This window comes from Dendrobates tinctorius, unplaced genomic scaffold (genome assembly GCF_039654945.1).
Source record: "Dendrobates tinctorius isolate UK_male_01 unplaced genomic scaffold, ASM3965494v1 ptg000028l, whole genome shotgun sequence".
NCBI lineage: Eukaryota > Metazoa > Chordata > Amphibia > Anura > Dendrobatidae > Dendrobates > Dendrobates tinctorius.
Window position 1 is genome coordinate 59,572,428 of NW_027361696.1, and position 20,010 is coordinate 59,592,437.

The window sequence follows — 20,010 nt, forward strand, 5'->3', positions numbered from 1 at the left end:
ATACCGGGGCTGCCACTCTTGTCTTAGCCCTCCGTCTGTTCTCCTTCCCCTTCCAGGGAAGAAGGACGCTACTGTAGACCACAGTACACAAACCCGACGAACAAGGCAATACAAACAAGGGTAAACTGAAAACACCAAGCATACAAATATTCACTTACATATAACAGAGGAATGCACCAAGGAGAGGAAGACGGGGGGGGGGACCAAAGTAGGAGAAGGAAGGGAATTATCACACTTACAAATCATGGAACAGTGTTGTGAGTTCATTTTCCCCTTCGTCACTGAGGTCTGGTGAACTCCCTATTCTGGTAAAGGAAGGTAATGAGCCTGATTATCAGGCACCTGAGCCTAATGAGGATGACTGGCTGAGTGGAGTCACGGACTGGATATAAGGCTGCCGACGCCCTTCTGCCCTGCGGGTGATTTCTCTGTGGACTTCTAGGACACCAGTCTGATTCCTGCTCCTCTAAAGCTTAAGTTTTCTGTTTTGCCTGTTAGCATTTTTGTTTTGTTTTTTGTTTTCCTTGCTTTTCTGTATTCTGCCATTCCCTGCTGGGGTGAGCTGAATCTCCTTTTGCCTGTAGCTCTGTCCTCAGAATATTCCTGAGTACTGACATAGCTTTTTTGAAGCCTAGCGTCTTTCACGGATTGCAGACAGCAGCCTTCCTGTCCTTTTCTATCTAGTTAGCTTGGGCCCCGTCTTTGCTCAGTCTATCTTTCTGTCTGTGTTAGTATTTTCATCTTGCTTCACCGTCATTATATGTTGGGGGCTGCCTATTGCTTTGGGGTCTGCTCTGGGGCAGTTTAGATTTCCCCTTTCTTTCTTTAGGCCTATTTAATTCTCCGGCTGTGATCGAGGGGTCTAGGGCATCGTAGGAACCCCCCCATGGCTACTGCTAGTTGTGTTGATAGGTTCAGGGGTCTGCAATCCGATAGCTGCCAACTTCTCTGGTTTTCTGGACTTAGCTAGCATTTCTGTTTTTGCCTCCTACGGTGACTCAATCATAACAGAACAGTCACAGATAACTCCTCCAAAACTCCCTCTTATTTGAACACCTCTCCTCCTAAGCCATGCAGCAAATGCTATCTCTGACATGGATTAGAATCAGAACCCAGATTATAAAGGGGAAAGGAGTGGCTAACTGAGCTCAGCTGAGAGCTCAGAGATTCCAACATGGCCGATTAACCTCTGTTCTGCCAAAAGAAATAAACACCATTAAAACGTAGGAGGAGTGCTTCTTCTCGACGCAGGAGTAGAAGCAATCAGACGCTGTGGTATTCTGGCTTCTCGCTGTTGCGGTAACCCCGTGACAGTTAGTTGATCCAGGGGCGTATCCAGGGGGGGCAGCCGTGGCATTTGCCCTGGGCGCAGCCGACAGGAGGCGCCATCGGGCTGCCTGATGCGGCGGTCCAAGGAGGAGACTCCCCATCGGCGGCATTCTGCTGCCCCCACACTCAGATTCTCCCGTTCTCTGAGCCGGCTGTCAAACTGACAGCTGGAGCAGAGAAAGTGCTGTGCGTCTGTGTACTAGCATCTTCAGACGCTAGTACATACACTGTCTGACTCTGACTCACTTGGGGAGAGGTGCAAGCGCCGCTGCGCTGCCACTGCCAGCGGCGCCTTACCGCCGCCGGCACTTCCGCATGTGCCAGCAGCGTGATCAGGTCACATGATCACGCTGCTGACGTCACACGCTGGCTCTTCAGAGGCAAAGACTCAGGCAGTGAGGCAGCATTGCGGTTGGTGCGGTAAGTGCTCCAGACGGGTAATGGAGCTGAAGACACCACCGACTGTGCAAGGGAAGATTGGGGGATGGCTGCAGAGTCCCATGGAATGGATAGAGAGGGAGCAGGGGGAGTAAATTTACTGAGGACACTGTGTGAGGACTCGGAGCAAGGCCAGGGTGCAAACATATTCATGTGGTGTGGTGGAGAAAGATGAGGAACATATGGGGGGAGGAGGGGGAAAGCTGAGGAGGACATTATGGGGGAAACCTGAGGACATTATGGGGGGAAACCTGAGGACATTATGGGGGAAACCTGAGGATATTATGGGGGAAACATGAGGATATTATGGGGGAAACCTGAGGACATTATGGGGGAACCTGAGGATATTATGGGGGAAACCTGAGGATATTATGGGGGAACCTGAGGATATTATGGGGGAAACCTGAGGACATTATGGGGGAAACCTGAGGACATTATGGGGGAAACCTGAGGACATTATAGGGGAAATCTGAGGATATTATGGGGGAAACCTGAGGACATTATGGGGGAAACCTGAGGATATTATGGGGGAAACCCGAGGACATTATGGGGGAATCCGGGGGGGGGGGGGGCGCCAAACCGACTTCTTGCCCAGAAAGCCTAGATACACCTCTGAGTTTATCTATTCGAGATCCTTCTCAAAGAAGAAATTTAAGTAATAAACATGAAATTTTACAAAGGATGACATTTTAGGAATAAAATATGGCTCCATAAAGCGCACAAGGGGAACCTGTAGCTAGATGGGGGTTCCTGGACTTGTTAGTGCGGTTACTTCGCAGTGTCTTAGTGCCTAAAGACTTCTGCAGCTTGAAGGAGAAATGTTATTTCACAGGCTCTATGTGTTTCCTGAAAGGATGTTAGAAAAAAATGACCAAACAATATTTGACACAACAGAACTCTACGAGGAAGCAGAGGACACGACGAGATTGCGCTTTTCTTTTTATATAAAGTGGAGGCAATGTGTTAATCTCTGATTACTCATCAGCTGGAAGCTTTCATAGAGTGGACTATGACACATAAAAACTAGAAAATAATAGACTTGGCAAGTCTTAAAGGGTAAAACCACTGTACTGTGTATATTCCATGAGGATTTGTTTATGTACGCTCTCGCTGCGACAGATATTTTCGGCTCAGTGGGGGGGTAGAAACAATTGTATTTTCCATAGTTTCATGTAATAGCAACAAAAATAAACTAATGAGACGTGAAAGCTGAAGCTGGTGATCAACATAAGATTTAACGTAACTATCAGACACACGACTGATTGATCATTTCACGACTGATTGATCATTTGATTGTGCAGTAATCATGCACAGCCATAAAAAAAAAGTGAAACCAAAGGCCAATTGTTTTTTTTCTCTCTTCTGCATGTGTGAAAATGAAAAATAAACAACTTAAACAGCCATATAAAGAACTTATAAAAATCATACAAGCAAGATACATTTTAGTGTATTATTGGCTGAGAAATCAACTTTAGGTCGTATCCAAATGTGGAGGCTTTGGTGCACCCTTGGCAAGTACTGTTATGCCCTCTCCCCCAATTTGCATTTTTAGGACTCCCCCGTGATCCTGATTGGCAAGTAATCGCTACCCCAACTCAATCAGCATCCCTGCAACGTCAGGAGCCGCATGTGATGTACTACACCCTCTCCTCCTCCCTGAAGCCGAGAGGTGGCCGCAGACAGGAGCCAGGGATCTGAGCGCTCCTGCACACACAGTTTACGGGCTGCTCAAATCACGCAGCATGCAGGGTTGCTAATTGAGTTCAGACTTCCCCAGAGCAAGCCCTGTTAATAATAGATCAGGAGAAGTGCTAAAAATATAAATTGGGGGTTTTATTATGCAATGAGCCTTGGGCGATGCCAAGGGTGAACTGAAGCCCCCTCATTTGTAAATAGATGAAAAGTTGATTTTCTCAGCCACAAATACAATAAAATGTATACTTCTGGTATGACTTTTGTAGGGAATAAGTCATCTATGTAAATTTTTAACTGCAACTTTAATTTTTTTGCACTTTGAGGGTGACCGACTCCCTTTAATTCCAATTTTGGCTAAAAATGTATGCAGCAAACAACCTGTGGGCTCTTTGTCCATGCAGATAAACCTTCTTAGTCTTAGAGAATATTCTATATTGATATAACAAAATAAAAGAGGGGACGTAAGTGCACTTTCTCGCTCTCTGTGATTGTGTAAGAGTACGAGCAGGAACGCGGGATGCAGTTACGGGACGCAGGCAGAGCAAGGGTTAATAGGTTTATTTACAGGGGAAATACTCCATGCAGGGAGGTAAAGAGTTAAACAGTATTAAAGGCACAGTACAGTATAACAGTTCAAATATTATCAAATGTATAAGGAAGTCCTAATACTGCAGCTCCTGCTGCAATCTCAATGGTGCCGCCAATGGCCGATGAGGTGTCCTTATTAATGGGGTCAAGCAGACAACAATACCCTCATCTTCTGGTGACAGTGGTCGGTCTCCGGTACTTTCCACTGCCCTAGTGCTTATACTGTAGTTTTCTACAAAGTTAAGGGCCACGGTACCGTCTAAGCTCGACGAGACTCCTGCACAACTCTCCTCACAGTCTCGGTTAAGCGAGCCCAAAGCAGCTGACGGTAAAAGGGGTCACGATCTGGTACGGGCCCCATGTGGCTCAGGAGTTGTGTAACGGCACAGTCAGGGTGCAAGGGTCTGTCCTGTCCTTGGTCAGTCGTATGGGGCACGTGTGTAATACTTACAGACACGGACCATTATGTGCCTTGCTTTCTGACAGTCATCGGACCCATGCTGTACGTTTCTTTCTCTCTGGTCCCCGGTGTTGGCGGCAGGCCACGTCAGCCAGGCACTAGCTCACGCGCTGCTGGTGTTATCAGGACATGGCACTTCTCCCTCTGGCTGCTGCAAGGCTGGCTCAGCTCTACTCAGTGTGCATGTCTCTGCTCTATGTACACGGCTCGGTTCTGCACGGTTCTGCCCAGCAGTCTCTCTCTCTGGCGTGCTACTGTACATGCTTGGCTCTGCTGGTGACGGGGCCCTTTCTCTGCGACCCCTTGTTTCGCGTGCTTTGACTTTTTATCTGCCGGCTGCTGCGCGCCCTTTTCTGGCTCTCCCCGCCCCCTCCTTTCAGCAGGAAGCTCAGTCTCTCCGGCTTCCCCAGGCAGCAGGGGAAGGTCCACCCCGCTCAGGCTTCCCCCTGGGAACAGAGGATGCAGCCTTTCTAGTTCCAGACCCGGCATGCAAGTACCCAAGGTCCGGTCTATCTCCTTACACTTGTATGCTGTGAGAGGGGAGGAGGAGCAGAAATGAAGACACATCTGATTGACTTGGAGTCCTGATTACAGAACTGTCAATACACCGCAACAAGGTATAGAAAAAGACCCCCAAAATACTATATAAACACAATGTGTCTGTAACGTACGTATAATACATCTTTACTTGACTAAGGAAGGAACTACAGTGATAACATTTTTTAAAGAAGGTCCACTAAAAATGTGATTAGTTTTCTTAGCAGTATAGAATAACAGGAAAATATAATCTCTAAGGAATGTGATTCCTTCATGTCAAACACCAACTTAGATTTCCTGACTTTGAACTTGACAGCACCAAATGAGGGCTGGTGATATCTAAGGTCATTGTCCTCGGGTATGCTGAAAATTAAAAGCAAGCATAGCTGGGGATTTAGTACGATTTTGGCAGCGTAAAACACTCTAATTATGATCACTTGCTGCTTTTGTATATTAACACATTGACAAATGAGATATTCATGAGATCCACCAGGTTCTAACAGAGAAATCATGAATGAGAGGATATCACAGCTCTGCTCCCGAGGAGCACAAGATAGCATTTTTAAAGGATCTGTATTATTTAATGAGGATCTGACCCAGATCTGGAGCATTTTTCTTAGAACTCTACGCTGTCTGTGTTATTCATGTAACTCACTCATATATGGGTAACGGGAATAATAAAGCCTGCAACACAGAGAAGCCACACCCACACATTCCTGGTCCCTGTATAGACTAGACAATCCCTAGTCACACAACTAAAAACACCACTTGGCTCCCTAAAAGGCCATTGAGGGGTTCCTTTTAACTCCTGAGGAACCAGAGGGAACGCCACTGCGCTCAGCTAATCATCAGAGGTAAAATGTGCAGAGGGATATGAGGATCCAGGGTGAGGAATCATAAAGAACATGCACAAAAGGGGAAATAAAAAGAACCAAGGAGAGTAATAAATGAACCAAGCATAATTTCCTACCAACCTAACTGAGGAGAAAGGAAAGGTGCTGGGAAGGCAGACAAACAAACACACAGCAGAAATACAAACAGTATTTGCCTAACCAGGAAAACTTCTTAGCACTAATGCACGTAGAAGTATAGCCAGCAAGGCAGTGTAGTGAAGGGAGAATATATATACTGTATAGCCCAACCAAGAATGGGATAGGGCTATCAAAATGCGACAATGGGAAACACGTGAAGAGGCGCAAACCCAGAAAGGAAAAATAAAGGATATAGGACCATCAGGATAACAACAGGGAAGAAAAGGGCAATAGCTCAGCAGACAGGAGAACCAACCACAGCGCAAGTGGTCAAAGGATCGAATCCCCAAACTGAGCCATGACAGTACCATTCTCTTATTATTCTTCTTCGAAATGTACCGAGTTGACAATTGGGCATCGCCATTACATATTTTTTTTTATAAAGCCAGTCTCTACATACAGTAGCCCAAACCATAACTTTGCCAATATCTAGTATACAGCACATAAAAAATAAACCAATGAACCAGTTCCTCACCTTCCCTTCCCCAAGTTTGCTAAGAAGAGCTGCATACCTATAGTATGGTTTGTCAATACTTTCTGGATACTGATTGAGAATATACCTACAATATCTCTTTTCTTCATTAGAAAAAAAGCATTAGGAATTTGCAACAACCTTGTGCAGCACCAACTTTTACTACTAATTTCCCGATGAAGGCATGCTGGTAAAGGATGACTCCGTTGATATATAGTCAATCACAAACCATTATCTCCGTCCTTGTTGGCCTTCGCGTATTTCTACAAATGCATTGTCTGTTCCTGATTGTATAACTACAATCATCATGGAGATGGCCGGAACAATGTTGCCATGCTGGCTTGCACTAAGGAAAATTAATTCCTGGTAAATGACAATAGCACATTGCTACATCTACTGTATGCGGATCAGATGTGATGGCAGGATCCTCCCTGTATGTAGAAAGTCATAACAACATGAAAAAGCTAATTTTGATGAGAAGATTTAGAGTTGGTGAGAATTGATTCGCAGGAAGCAGCCATGCCAGTAATCTTTGGCCACTGGAAAGGAGCTGTAAGAACCACCTCTTATCTGATAACAACTGTAGCTCATTTTTTAAATTATAAAGCCTAGGGCGATGTATTTGTCGCAACGTGATGTGCATGTGACGTCGTGCCAGTCTGGTTAATCAAAAGCAGAGCCATGGATGCGGAGAAATAGAAAGTGATTATTTGATTCCGGTCCACTGGCCATAGATTACTGACGTGGATGATTGATCAGATACTGCAAATCAATTTAACTATGTCAAGCAGAGAACCACTAGTTTCCAAAACAAGGTAGACCTTTCCAGTGCCTGTATGGTCCTTACTGCCCATATGTTCTGGATACCGGTGAAGAATACTGCTCACAAGCCTCCACCATATCTCTCAATATCAGAACTCCCTAAAGAGGACTTGTTAGGAATGGCGGAACGCACTAAATAAAAATAATAATAAAGTGCGTTCGCCGCTCGGGGTCCACCGTGCAGTAGATGATATGACTGCTGCTAAGTGGTGGCAGGAGCAATATGGCGGGAAATGCGCACGTGGGTTAAACGCCACCCAAGTGCGCAGAGCAATTCCCGGAAGGTCCCGGCTACTATAAAAAGCGCGCATGGCCGTTCCGCCATGCGCTAGTATAGTCTCTAGTTGCTACTGTGTGTATGATGATGAATGTATGATTCTGGTGAATGATTCATTTGAAACCCCTTCCCTCTGATATTACGTATGTGGACAGGGACTAAGCTTAGAGTCAGTGCCAGCGCGCCACTACTACATCATCTACATCATCCACTGCTAAGTGCGCAGAGCAATTTCTGTTAAGTCACAGAGGTGCCAACAAAGAAAAATACAATAAGGCTGAGCCTGTTGGAGTCACAGTACTCAGAGTAAATGCACACATGGTATCTGGTCACAGGAGCAGAGCCAAAGACAGCGGAACTGCGTCTGTCTAGACCTACCGTGCGTGCGACGTCGCAACTGCGGACACCAAGGAGGGCTGCAACTGCTGCGCGGCGCAGGACACTGCCGCTAGATGACAAAGCAAGTACGCAAGCGCAATGTCAGACGCTAGCAACTGTGGTTGATGTAGTAGTGGCGCTCTGGCGCTGACTCTAAGCTTAGTCCCTGTCCACATACGTAACATCAGAGGGAAGGGGTTTCAAATGAGTCATTCACCAGAATCATACATTCATCATCAAACACACAGTAGCAACTAGAGACTATTCTAGCGCATGGTGGAACGGCCATGCACGCTTTTTATAGCAGCCGGGACCTTCCGGAAGCTCCCAGATCTCCGAGATGGACCAATGAGAGCTGGAGCAGGACCTGAGCACATGACCCCCGATCTCCAATGGGAAATCGTCTCATGAGCATGCTCAGTAGGAGGACAGAGGGACTTAGCCCCTGGAGAGATTTGCTGCAAGGCAATCTCCTCTGCGGTAGATAAACAGCAAGAGACCACAGAATGTAAGGGTCTGGATTCCTGCAGAGCAGACGTAGAAACCTGACGCCTAACATTACTCCCCCTCCTAGGGCCCCCTCCTCCCTGAGCCTTCTGATCCACCACCTTGTGCCCAACAGGGGCACAGGCCTCAGACCCGTTCGAAGGCAAGCATGATGCCCCAGTAGGTGACAAGGAAAACTGGGACACGTGGAAGGCATCAGAGGCGGCAAGGTCGCCAGGTTTGAGAAGGGACGCGTGGGAGACAACGGGGCTGCAAAATCGCCAGGAGCAGAAGCTAAAGTGGAACGCCGTAGTATGTCGGCTGGCGTCTCCACTCTCTGTTTAAGGAAGCTATTCCGAGCACAAAAGGCTTTTTAATGTCCCGAGCCCTGTGCGGCCACCAATACGACCCCGCCAGGAGTTTTGTGGTCTGCATGTAGCCACAGTGACCACCCCTCCTGGAGGCGTGTGCCCACGTGAGAACCCTCGGCCGAAGGCAGGGAGGGACAAAGGTCTTGCACGGCGGCACAGAGTTTGGCCATTGCGGGGCACTGTTGTCCTGAGAAACAGTGTGTTGACAATGGTAACCACAAATGGAGTTTTGTGTCGGACGCGCCTCGAGAACGGCGCGAGACACCTCCATGGGCTCTGGGAGTGGAGTCTCTGGCTCGGGTGGTTCCAGAGGCTCAAAAAAGTTGGGAGCAGAGGTAACCTTCCGTTTGGATTGAGCACGCTCCAGGCCGCGCTCCAAAAAATGGAGATCAATGCGGGTGGAAATGGCAATCAGCTCTTCCAAACTTGCAGGAACCTCTCTGGTAGAGAGAGCATCCTTAACATGCTCCGCCAAACCTCTCCAAAACTCAGGGATGAGGGCTTTGTCAGACCACTCCAGCTCGGAAGCCAGTGTCCGAAAACGAACGGCATACTGACTAACCGAGAGGGATCCCTGAGTCAAAGCAAGTAGCTGTAGAGAGGTGTCGTGCATGACCCGTGCTCCCAGGAAGACCTGCTTAATAGCTGTCAAAAACTGAACAGCGGTCCGAACCTCCGGGTCACCACGCTCCCATAGTGGCGTAGCCCACTCCACCGCCTTGCCCGACAGAAGGGAAACAATAAACCTCACCTTGGCCCGTTCCGTAGGGAATCGTGCAGCCAGTAACTCCAGCTTGATAGAGCACTGGCTGACCAAACCCCTACAGGAGGCGCCATCGCTAGAAAATTTATCGGGCAACGGGAGGCGGGTAACTGTCGGCGCATGGGAGGACATGGACATACGTGAAACCGCGTCTGTGATTGCTTGTACAGCAGCTTCAGTGGATTTCGCAGCTGAGATAGCACTCTCAAGAGTAGCCAACTGGCCCTCCAGCTGCCGAATATACTATAAGAGTTGCTGCTGTTCTGCCATCACTAGCCAGACCCTGGCGCTAGTATAATGTTAGGAACGGCGGAAGTCGGAATGCACTAAATAAAAATAATAATAAAGTGCGTTCGCCGCTCGGGGTCCACCGTGCAGTAGATGATATGACTGCTGCTAAGTGGTGGCAGGAGCAATATGGCGGGAAATGCGCATGCGGGTTAAACGTCACCCAAGAGCGCAGAGCAATCTCTGTTAAGTCACAGAGGTGCCAACAAAGACAAATACAATAAGGCTGAGCCTGTTGGAGTCACAGTACTCAGAGTAAAGGCACACATGGTATCTGGTCACAGGAGCAGAGCCAAAGATAGCGGAACTGCATCCGTCTAGGCCTACCGTGCGTGCGACGTCACAACTGCGGACGCCAAAGAGGGCTGCAACTGCAGCGCGGCGCAGGACACTGCCACTAGACGACAAAGCGAGTATGAAAGCACAATGTCGGACGCTAGCAACTGTGGATGATGTAGTAGTGGCGCGCTGGCACTGACTCTAAGCTTAGTCCCTGTCCACATACGTAATATCAGAGGGAAGGGGTTTCAAATGAGTCATTCACCAGAATCATACATTCATCATCATACACACAGTAGCAACTAGAGACTATACTAGCGCTTGGCGGAACGGCCATGCGCACTTTTTATAGCAGCCGGGACCTTCCGGAAGCTCCCAGATCTCCGAGATGGACCAATGAGATCTGGAGCAGGATCTGAGCACATGACTCCCGATCTCCAATGGGAAATCGTCTCATGAGCATGCTCAGTAGGAGGACAGAGGGACTTAGCCCCTGGAGAGATTTGCTGCAAGGCAATCTCCTCTGCGGTAGATAAACAGCAAGAGACCGCAGAATGTAAGGGTCTGGATTCCTGCAGAGCAAACGCAGAAACCTGATGCCTAACAGGACTATACTGTTTACCTGATCATCTAATACATACGGGGGTGTCCAAACTTCCAACCATGGCAGATGTCAAGGTAAAGGAGGATCAGGCTGCTTTATACTTTTGTTTTTAAAGGTCTCTGCCAGTGGTGTTTTTCATTGATAACATATACACGCTGGACCAAACTGATCGGGAAGAATGGCTGCTGATACAGTATATGTATGTCGGTATCCCATCCCAACTATTCTCAATGGCAGGAAAAAGAAGGATCAAACTGTTGGATTTCAACTTGCCTCATCATTAAATTCATAAAGGATAGAAGCCTCTGCTAAAGGTGGACACATGCACGCTCAGCCAAGCTGGATGAAACAGTTGTCAACTGCAATATATAGCCGGCTTCAGAAAGATTTCCCTGTTTTAGTGAACACGAAGAAGGCGCTGTCCATATCAAGCCCTATATCCAGCCTGACATGACAGCTATGTGTAGCCGTCCTCTTATCAAAAGCCTCTTGCATTCCACTCTGTGTGGAAATCTGTGCTCTTTCAACAGTTGCACTTCAGTCTACGCGCTCTTTGAAGTCTGGAGATGGTTCTCTGTAATGAAAAGGTATGCTTTTATGATAAATGTAACTAGATGCATAAGGCCGCGGATATTTTCAGATTTCTATCCTAGACTCGGACACAATATTACTTTACTGCACTCAAGGGAGGTGTCCACTACAAGAGTTATACTGTCCATAGCATAGCAAAATGGATTTATCACTGCTAAGACAGGCGCTCAAACCAGAACCTAAAAATTATCAGCAATATATCATAAAATCTAATAATTAAGGGACCCTAAAGACCCAAAAAGTACAATAGTTTCGTAGAAATGGCTTAACACCTTGGTGACTTACTCTATGGGTTGAAAAGATGACAAACAGTTCTAACTTCAGTACAAGAGACTGCCTCTCTTTCCTACACAGGCATGTTTCAGCTTCAACATCAAGCTGAAGGAAACAGAGCACAAATCTTCAAAGCATCAAAAACACAACACAATGGGAGAAAAAGATCCAGAAAAAAATGCAAATTGTATATTTTGCTATCACTATACTGTGAAGGGCCAAATTGGGAGACCAAAGTAATTAAAAGGGGCAAAATCGACAGACTATTCTGTTGAGTTTGGGTATGGGAATGGTCTATACTTAGACAGTGAAGGTCAGATGTTTGAAGCCAATCTAAGAGAACTGGAAGCTGCAATCAATTGATCGCTTTTATAACACTTTGGACACTCAAGTATTATTATCCGTCAGCGTAAAACTGATAGGCAATCCATTAGGTCTTGTAGGTTTTCACTTATAGCAGACCTGGCATCAAACCTGCAACTGCCATGATAACCTATCAGCACACCCTCTCTTTGTCAAACCCCTTAAGATGCTACGGTTTCTTAAAAATCAGGCATCTAAGGGGTTAGTGCAAATTCACACACTGGGGTTTAAAGTTCCTGGAATCCCCATAATCAGCAAAATTTTATGTCCAAACCTTTTTAGCTGAACTTGCACTATACTTTCAGCAAAAGGCATACTTGCCATCAGCTTAATAAATCTATTCCCAAAGTGAGCATTTTGGGACATTCCCACGAGATACTGAAGGTGAGGCTTAAATATCCTGAATTTTGCTGGCGCTTAAATGTTGGTAATTATGTAAAGGAACCTTTACACATACAGTACACCTGTTTTCCAAGAAGAATGGTGAAAATTTCCAAGAAAAAAGGTAATTGATATAAAAAAATGTCCTCTCACCTCCCACAAATATTTTTATCTGGTGTAAATGCCGCTGTTCTCCTGAATTTGGCATTGTTTTTCTTTTGTTTCTGCTCCTCTCTGTTCCTGAGCTGAGGCCTCTTCTTCCCTGTAAATAAATCTAGCCTTGTTAGCCAAGTGGGCATGACCATTAACCCTTTTCTATGGTCACCTCCTTGAAGATCAGGCCCATTTGGATAAAACAACTAGATCAATAAATAGGGTAGCAGAGGCCATATCTAAGGAACAGAGAGGAGTAGAAACAAAACAAAAACAACGCCAGATTCAGGAGAAGAGCAACATTTACACTAGGTAAAAAAATTTACATATTTATGGAAATTAACTCATCCTCTTTCATAACTGTGTAACAGAGTGTTCATTTATTCGACCATAACCTGTAATTTACAGTATATTTAGACGCTGACGTGACAGAGATGGGTGAACGTACTGGAATCTAATCTGGGATTTCAATTCCATAAAATTCAATTATTCTTAAACCTCAGACTCGTTGGGATTGTGGATTTAAAGAAAAAAAAAAACAGATGGGCCGGAAAATTTTAGCTTTAGGCGGGGTGATGCCACATCTTAAGTGTTCTGTGGTTCATAAGGATAAATTAGCTATAGTTAGAACGTCTTTCCTGTGGGAAAAAATGCACAAAACGAGGCTGCCTTTCCAAAATAGAAAAGCTAGCCACAGATATAAATATCATAGTCGCTTAAAATGTCACAAAAATAGCCATCTATGATTCCCCCGCTGCTCGAAAAGAGACCCTCAGTCAAATTTTTTATTACCTCCCCTACTGGGTTTATGGATAGTTGCAGAAAATCCATAAACATATAGCATACACTGTAAAAGGAGCATGCTCTGCAACAAAGGAATGGAGAAACAATACAATTCTTATTTTATGAGAATACATGTACGTTATAAGACGAGTTTGTCAGGAGAGGTGATTGGTCCTTTCAAAAGGGATGTGCAGCATGTCAGGGGTTCCCATATGTCATATTAGAGGGGTGGGCCAAATATAGGACCACCTTTACAAACCATGTGCTACTAAAGGGCAGCTCCCAATCTGGTGGATCCAAATGGGAGTGTAATACTTATACATGTCCTCTTATTCTGGCGTAGCCATGACTGGATGCCACTTCCTCCTGTGATAACAGTAGGTTACTCATGATTTCTAAAGCCAGGCGTGTGGCGAGCAGACAACTTCAGTTTCTGAATTTTTGGAACAAAATCCAGGATTCTTAATGCTGTAAAAAAAGTCACTGGCAAAGTACTGGAGGGGAGATATGTTTCACTGAGGCTATTAGCTTCAGTGATATGAAACCTGTAAGTTTGCTCCAGCACACTAAGTGGTGAGAGGGGTTAATCAGCCATTTTAAGGATTAGGTTTTTAAGTGATCAGCTGAAGAGTGGGTGGGAGGCTGTTCACCATATCCCCTCTCCCCAGGGTGGCGTCTAGGATGTAAATAGTCAGCCTTCTGAGGCATTCAGGGTTCAGTAGGCCTGGAGAGAGAAACTCCAGTGGTATGTGTCCGGATAAGGAAAGCCAAACTGGTGTATGTTTGATCTCCTGAGCGAGCGGATCCCCGCTACAACATGGACTGTGCTGTATGGTATGTTTTGTTTCCCTTTAGGTCAGAAAGGCTAGTGTTTATTTTTGCTAACGAGTGAGATACTTAAAGAGACAGCGTTCCTGTGCCTACCTCCGTGTGCAGCAGAGAGAGACGATCTAGCACAATGTAGAATTTGCTGGGGATTTTGTTGTAACCCACATTGATTCTGCTCAAAGAATTGAAATTTTAAGATCCACACCGCAGTTCAATTTATGCACAGCAATGTCTAGATGAGGTCTGTTGGAAGCAAAACTGCGCAGAAAATCCACATCAAATACGCAATGTAGAACCGGTAGTATGGATTTTACTAAGCTGAAATCTGCATCATCTAAAATAAGTGCATATTTTCTGCACTTTTTCATGCATTTTGTGTGCTTTTTGCTGTGGCGATGCACCCTAAAAAAGGCAATAAAACACTGCAAGGCCAGTGTTATAACCTGCAGATTTAGAATTCCTATTGACAATAATGGGTAAAATCTCTATTCAAAAGGTTTAATTACTGCAACAGAAATTGTCATCCCGGGGATTAAAAACAAAGTTCCACATAAACTAATTTTCTTGCACTTTTTTGATATCGTAAGATGCTGAAGATTTTACTTGCAAAAAAATCTAAGCACTAAATAAGTGATGTGTGAACCTAGCCCGAAGCTTTCGAATGCCAATTTAAAATTTGTATCCCCAGCTATCATGTGCCATATATACCACTGCTGGGCTTATGTGGCCATAATGAAGGGTAATTCGGCCTCCTCTGGCTTGAGTGCCAAGGAGCCACTGCCACCCATGCTCCCATTATTAGTATACCACTGCTTGTAAGTAGGCTTGGACTGGCCTACTGGAGAACTGGAGAATCCTCTGGTGGGCCCACCCTTATATGAACATAACTTGGCACAATATACTTGAATCACTATGTACAGACAAAGGCGGCATCTTATTCATTTAACAATCTACCCAGTTCTTTGTTATGCAAATTTGTGATTGAGGATAATGTCACATGTGCATGTAGCTGAAAAGTGTGGCCCTGGAGTTGGTTACTGGCGGACCCTTGGTACCCCAGTCCGAGACTGGTTGTAGGTATGACTTTGGAAAGGGTTAAAGTGGGAAATGTAGCCTTCAGGTTTTTGTCGGAAGCCACGTGCCAGGCTGTGTGATAAATTGGCATTTCCATTCATAACCTACAAGCCTGTTATGTACAATGGATGAGCGCAAGGAAGCAGAGCAGCGTATGCTTCACACGGCCGGGCAGGAAAAAAGATGTCACAGGCACGATTATATCATTTACAGTACATGATAGAAGAAAACAGATGCTCGCAATTTAATTCTGGCAAATACAATGGTGGGGAGTCACCAAGCACAGCTGTCGACCGGCAGAAAAAAAAAATAGCGAGAGCTGCCAAATAGGAAGAGCGGCATTTAAGCTATGGAAGGCTTCGTAAGATATCTGCTTGTCGTATATGTGTGAAACTCCAGCACTCCCAGCAGACAATGCTATAATTATGGAGGACTCCAAGCAAAGATAGATGAAACTTATTGGCATAAATATCCATTATATGGAGAAAAGTATGTGCCCTCTCTACATTACACCTCCTGGAGCTTTTCTGACCTCCCATTCTACATCCATAGGCATTAATATGGCGTTGCTCCTCTTCAGTAATAACAGGTCCGGATCTTCTGGGAAGGATTTCTACAAGATGTTAGAAGGGTCTGTGGGATCCAAAAGATCATTTGTGAGGTCAGACCCTGATGATGGCGAAAGGTCGGGCTCACAATCTCCAGTCTAGAACATCCCAAAAGGTGTTGGACTGGGTTGCGACCGCTCATGTTCTCTCAACAAACTCTCCAAACCATGTCTGAATGGACCTTGTGCACTGGGCACAGTCATAGGGAACAGAAAAGGGTCTTCCACAAACTGTTCCCACAAAGCTGGAAGCTACAATTGTCCACAATGTCTTGTAGTGAGGAATTAAGTTTCCCCTTTGCTGGAACTAAGGGGTCTGAAGAATTAACGTATAGTATTATCCTCCTCCACCATCTGTACAGTGGGCACAATGCAGTCAGGGGGTAACATTCTCCTGGCTTTCACCAAACTCAGACTCGTCCATCAGGTGCCAGATAGAGAAGTGTGATCCGTCACTGCACAGAACACGTTTCCTCCAGAGTCCAATGATGGCGGCTTTACATCACTCCATCCGACGCTCGGCATTGTGCTTGCTGATGTAAGGCTACATGCAGCTGCTCAGCCATGAAAATCCCAGTGTGGGTGCAGTGTTTGTGCTGATGTTATACCAGAGGAGGTCTGGACATTGCAGTTATGGAGTCAGTAGAGCGCTGGTGACTTTTCTGTCCTCTGCTCCTCAGCACTCGGCCCCCTCTCTGTAATGTTACCGGGTCTCCACTTCGTGGCTGAGTTGCTGACGTTCTTTCCACTTCTCAATATTATCAGTCACAGGTGATGGGGAAGATTTTGTGGGGAAGAAATATCGTGAATGGACTTGTTATAGACTGGTGGGTCCTATTACAGGACCGTGCTGGTATCAGTGAGCTCTGCACCAACCAGCAATTCTGTCCTTTCAGTAAAGGCAGATGAGATGGTGGAGGCCGAATGCTATATATGAGGGTGAGTGGGGGGCAGGTGTTATACACCGGGGGGCAAGGGGCGGGATGTTGTACATCGGGGGCAGGAATGGGGCTGGATGTTATACACAGGAGGTGAGGGACTGGATGTTATACGCAGGAAGTGAGGGACTGGATGTTACACACCAGGACTGAGAGGCTGGATGTTATACATCAGGAAAGGGGGGCCAGATGTAATACGGCAAGGGGCAATGGGATTGAATGAAAACTTTAATTCAATGATAAATAGGTAGGGCAAAATACATCTCTCCATATAGTGTAGCTACCATCAGGAGGAACAATTTTTAAAGAACATCTGAGGATGAAGATACATCAGGAACAGCTGTTGTGGGACCTATGCAGTAGGGAGGTCCAAGCTCAGATATTGGAGAGTTGAGAGCAAAATGACACAATTCTGCCTGTCTTCAGCCACCACTAGGGGGAGCTTAGGAGCTTACTGCATACATTTACTGTATATACAGCAGTTTACATTCACTTTCAGATAGACTATAAACTTGTTTCCATTTAACACTTGAATTTCCGCCAACCCCAATTTACAAGCACATTCTGCCCACTTCACTTACAACGGTTGCTTTTCAGATCGACCACACGCTAGCTTTCCTTTTTTCTGTAAGAAGTAGAAAAGTGCGACCACCAGGAGTAGGAGAAGTACACAGACGACCACGGCAATGATGGCTGTGCTGCTGCCACCGCTTTGCTCTGCAAGAGATGAAGGTAATAGCATGAGCCGAGTAGGATTGGACTGAAATGGAAAAATAGTGATGAGTGCTGTAGAAGCAAGGCGGTACGGGTGGGAGATATTCTAAGTAGTTTAGTCAGTAGTAGTGATGAGCGAACGTGCTGGGATAAGGTGCTATCCGGGCAGCCGCAACAATTTATGTAGGGACAGGCAATCCTTACATGTGGAACGATTGTCGAACAGCAGTGAAGAAGGTTCACACACAGAGCCTGAAATGTCGCACAATGGCCCATTAAAAACAGCTTTGCACTGAATTATGGTGTGCTGCTTTCTTATTTCGATAGATAGATAGATAGATAGATAGATAGATAGATAGATAGATAGATAGATAGATAGATAGATAGATAGACAGACATACCTTGAGCAGGCGCTGTGCTTGGGGCCACCATACTTACTGTAGAAAAAGAAGAAACATTGCATCAATAGTGATACCCATTGTCGGTAAGTATTATTACACACATCCATCATTGGTAATTCATTGGTCAAAGTTTCCCTACTATATACATAAAAAGGGATTATAGGCACTAAGGACTCGGATTCTGCACCCTTATGTAAAACTACCTTAAAGTGACCGAGCCATGCTACAGACTAGTTGGAGAAGTGGGTCCGACTAGTCTAGTCTCCCATGTGGCTTGGTCCCTGGCAGCTTCTCTATGCCTGCTGCCCTGGAGTGACAGGTGTCTGCGTACATGCGCAAACAGGCAGAGACCTGTCACTCCAGGGCAGTAGGCGGTAGAACTAGTCTGACTAGTCTCCAGCACAGCATTTTTTCTATCCAGGTACCAGAGAACCAGAGGAGATCAAACAGGCTTAAAGAGGAGAATTTATATACTCTGCAAAACAGAGTAGAGATCCCACTGAGCAGCAGTTCAAAGCAACTTCTAAAGGAGCATGTACTGGGCATGGAAATAGCACTGCAGCAAAGGGTTTGTGAGAGAAGCAGGCTAAATAAGGTAACGAAGTATATTACAATCATTCATAACTTTGCAAAACATGAGCGATATTTAAATAAAGAAAGAAGTTTATTTAGTCTTTAAGCCGAAATAAATTATATGGTAAAATAATATTTTGTGAACTCACTAAAATACACCCATGATTCCCTGAGCCAGACTTACAGATGTTCAACTTGAATTTTTTCTCTTTGGATCCAAGTGGATTTTTTGCAGTGCATGAAATATCATTAATAAGCTTGGAAGTGACCTTTACAGCAACCTCACTTTTTACACCCGTGCCAAAAAGAGTCTGAGAAGGCTGCAAAAAGAAATAAAACAATCAGTGTATACAGTACATGGAATTAGTGAGGAATCTGAAAACAATGAGCATTGTTAGGGTGGAAGTAGTCAAGCAATGGTCACAAAGCCCACCGGACACATAACAAAGGATCGTGGTGGCCTCATATCTAGAGTCATCACTGCTCACGTAGGTCCCGTTCATTGAGTCATAGAGGCATCATAGAGACAAAAAGAGTGAATTGTGCTCTCAAAACAAAGGATCCTTAATGGATTTTCCCAAACATGAACATGGCACATGATCAACGGGGGTCAGAACGTATGAAAGGAGTAATGGCTAGCAATGGAGGGGGGGGAGCTTCTTGGGACGTTATGGTACTTTTTACTAAATTATACTCATAATGAAGGCATTTCAATATTGTAATTTTTTTTTGTTTTCATGGCCTTCGGATCGATCCCGAGGTATGGCAACTTGATGAATGATCGATCTGTAGAAAGAATGTGCAAGCCTAGATAGGTTGACCAGGGACTTCTCCACCATCATCTTGATAGTATCAAGGGTTGCTGGTCTTCCTCTTCGCCTTGTTCCTTCTATTCTTCCAACCATGATGTCCTTCTACGGTGACTGCTCTCTTCGTATGATTATAATGTGTCCAAAGGAGGCAAGTCATAGCTTGGTCATCCTTTCTTCGAGTGAAATGTCTGGCTTGATTGTTTCCAAAATTGATTTGTTTGTTCGTCTTGCCATATAGAATAATGCATGAAAAATGAATCTATGGGGCTGAGGATGGCAATTGGAGAAATGGCTGCAATCGGCTATCCTGTCTATAAATTTGTTTCCTCTATATGGCGTGTAGATGCTAACCTTCAACTCCGGTGGATGCCAGCTTATCTCAGGCTCCGGGTATCCTGTTGCTGAACACAATAATGTTAACGTGTGTCCTTCAGAAGGTACTTCAACTAATTCACTCTCAGGTCCAAGATCTGGGGGTCCTAAAAAAGAAAATAATTGGTAAAAATGGATTGTTTGATTTGTGAAGTCCTATAATAAAGCCCACCTTAAATGTTAGACTAATGTCGTCCGAACCCGATGATAGACAGGTTCGGTCAAGAGTCTAATGTGTATGGGGGGCCCAGACACTTGATTGTGGGGGCGAGTTAAGTATACGGCATGTCCAACTGCAGATTGTTGAGCCCGCTGGTGGTGGCACTCTC

General features: G+C 45.4%; 1 protein-coding gene across 1 annotated transcript in view; it reads right to left on the bottom strand.

Annotated features, from left to right (window-relative positions):
• Positions 1-20,010, bottom strand: part of BCAM (basal cell adhesion molecule (Lutheran blood group)) — a 58,342-nt gene that overhangs the window by 2,460 nt on the left and 35,872 nt on the right. The window contains exons 11-14 of the mRNA XM_073570804.1: positions 19,661-19,788; positions 18,682-18,817; positions 17,925-17,960; positions 17,391-17,526 (exon numbers count right to left, since the gene is read on the bottom strand). Of these exons, the coding sequence (XP_073426905.1) occupies positions 17,391-17,526; positions 17,925-17,960; positions 18,682-18,817; positions 19,661-19,788 (436 nt within the window). The remainder of the gene's footprint in view (positions 1-17,390; positions 17,527-17,924; positions 17,961-18,681; positions 18,818-19,660; positions 19,789-20,010) is intronic.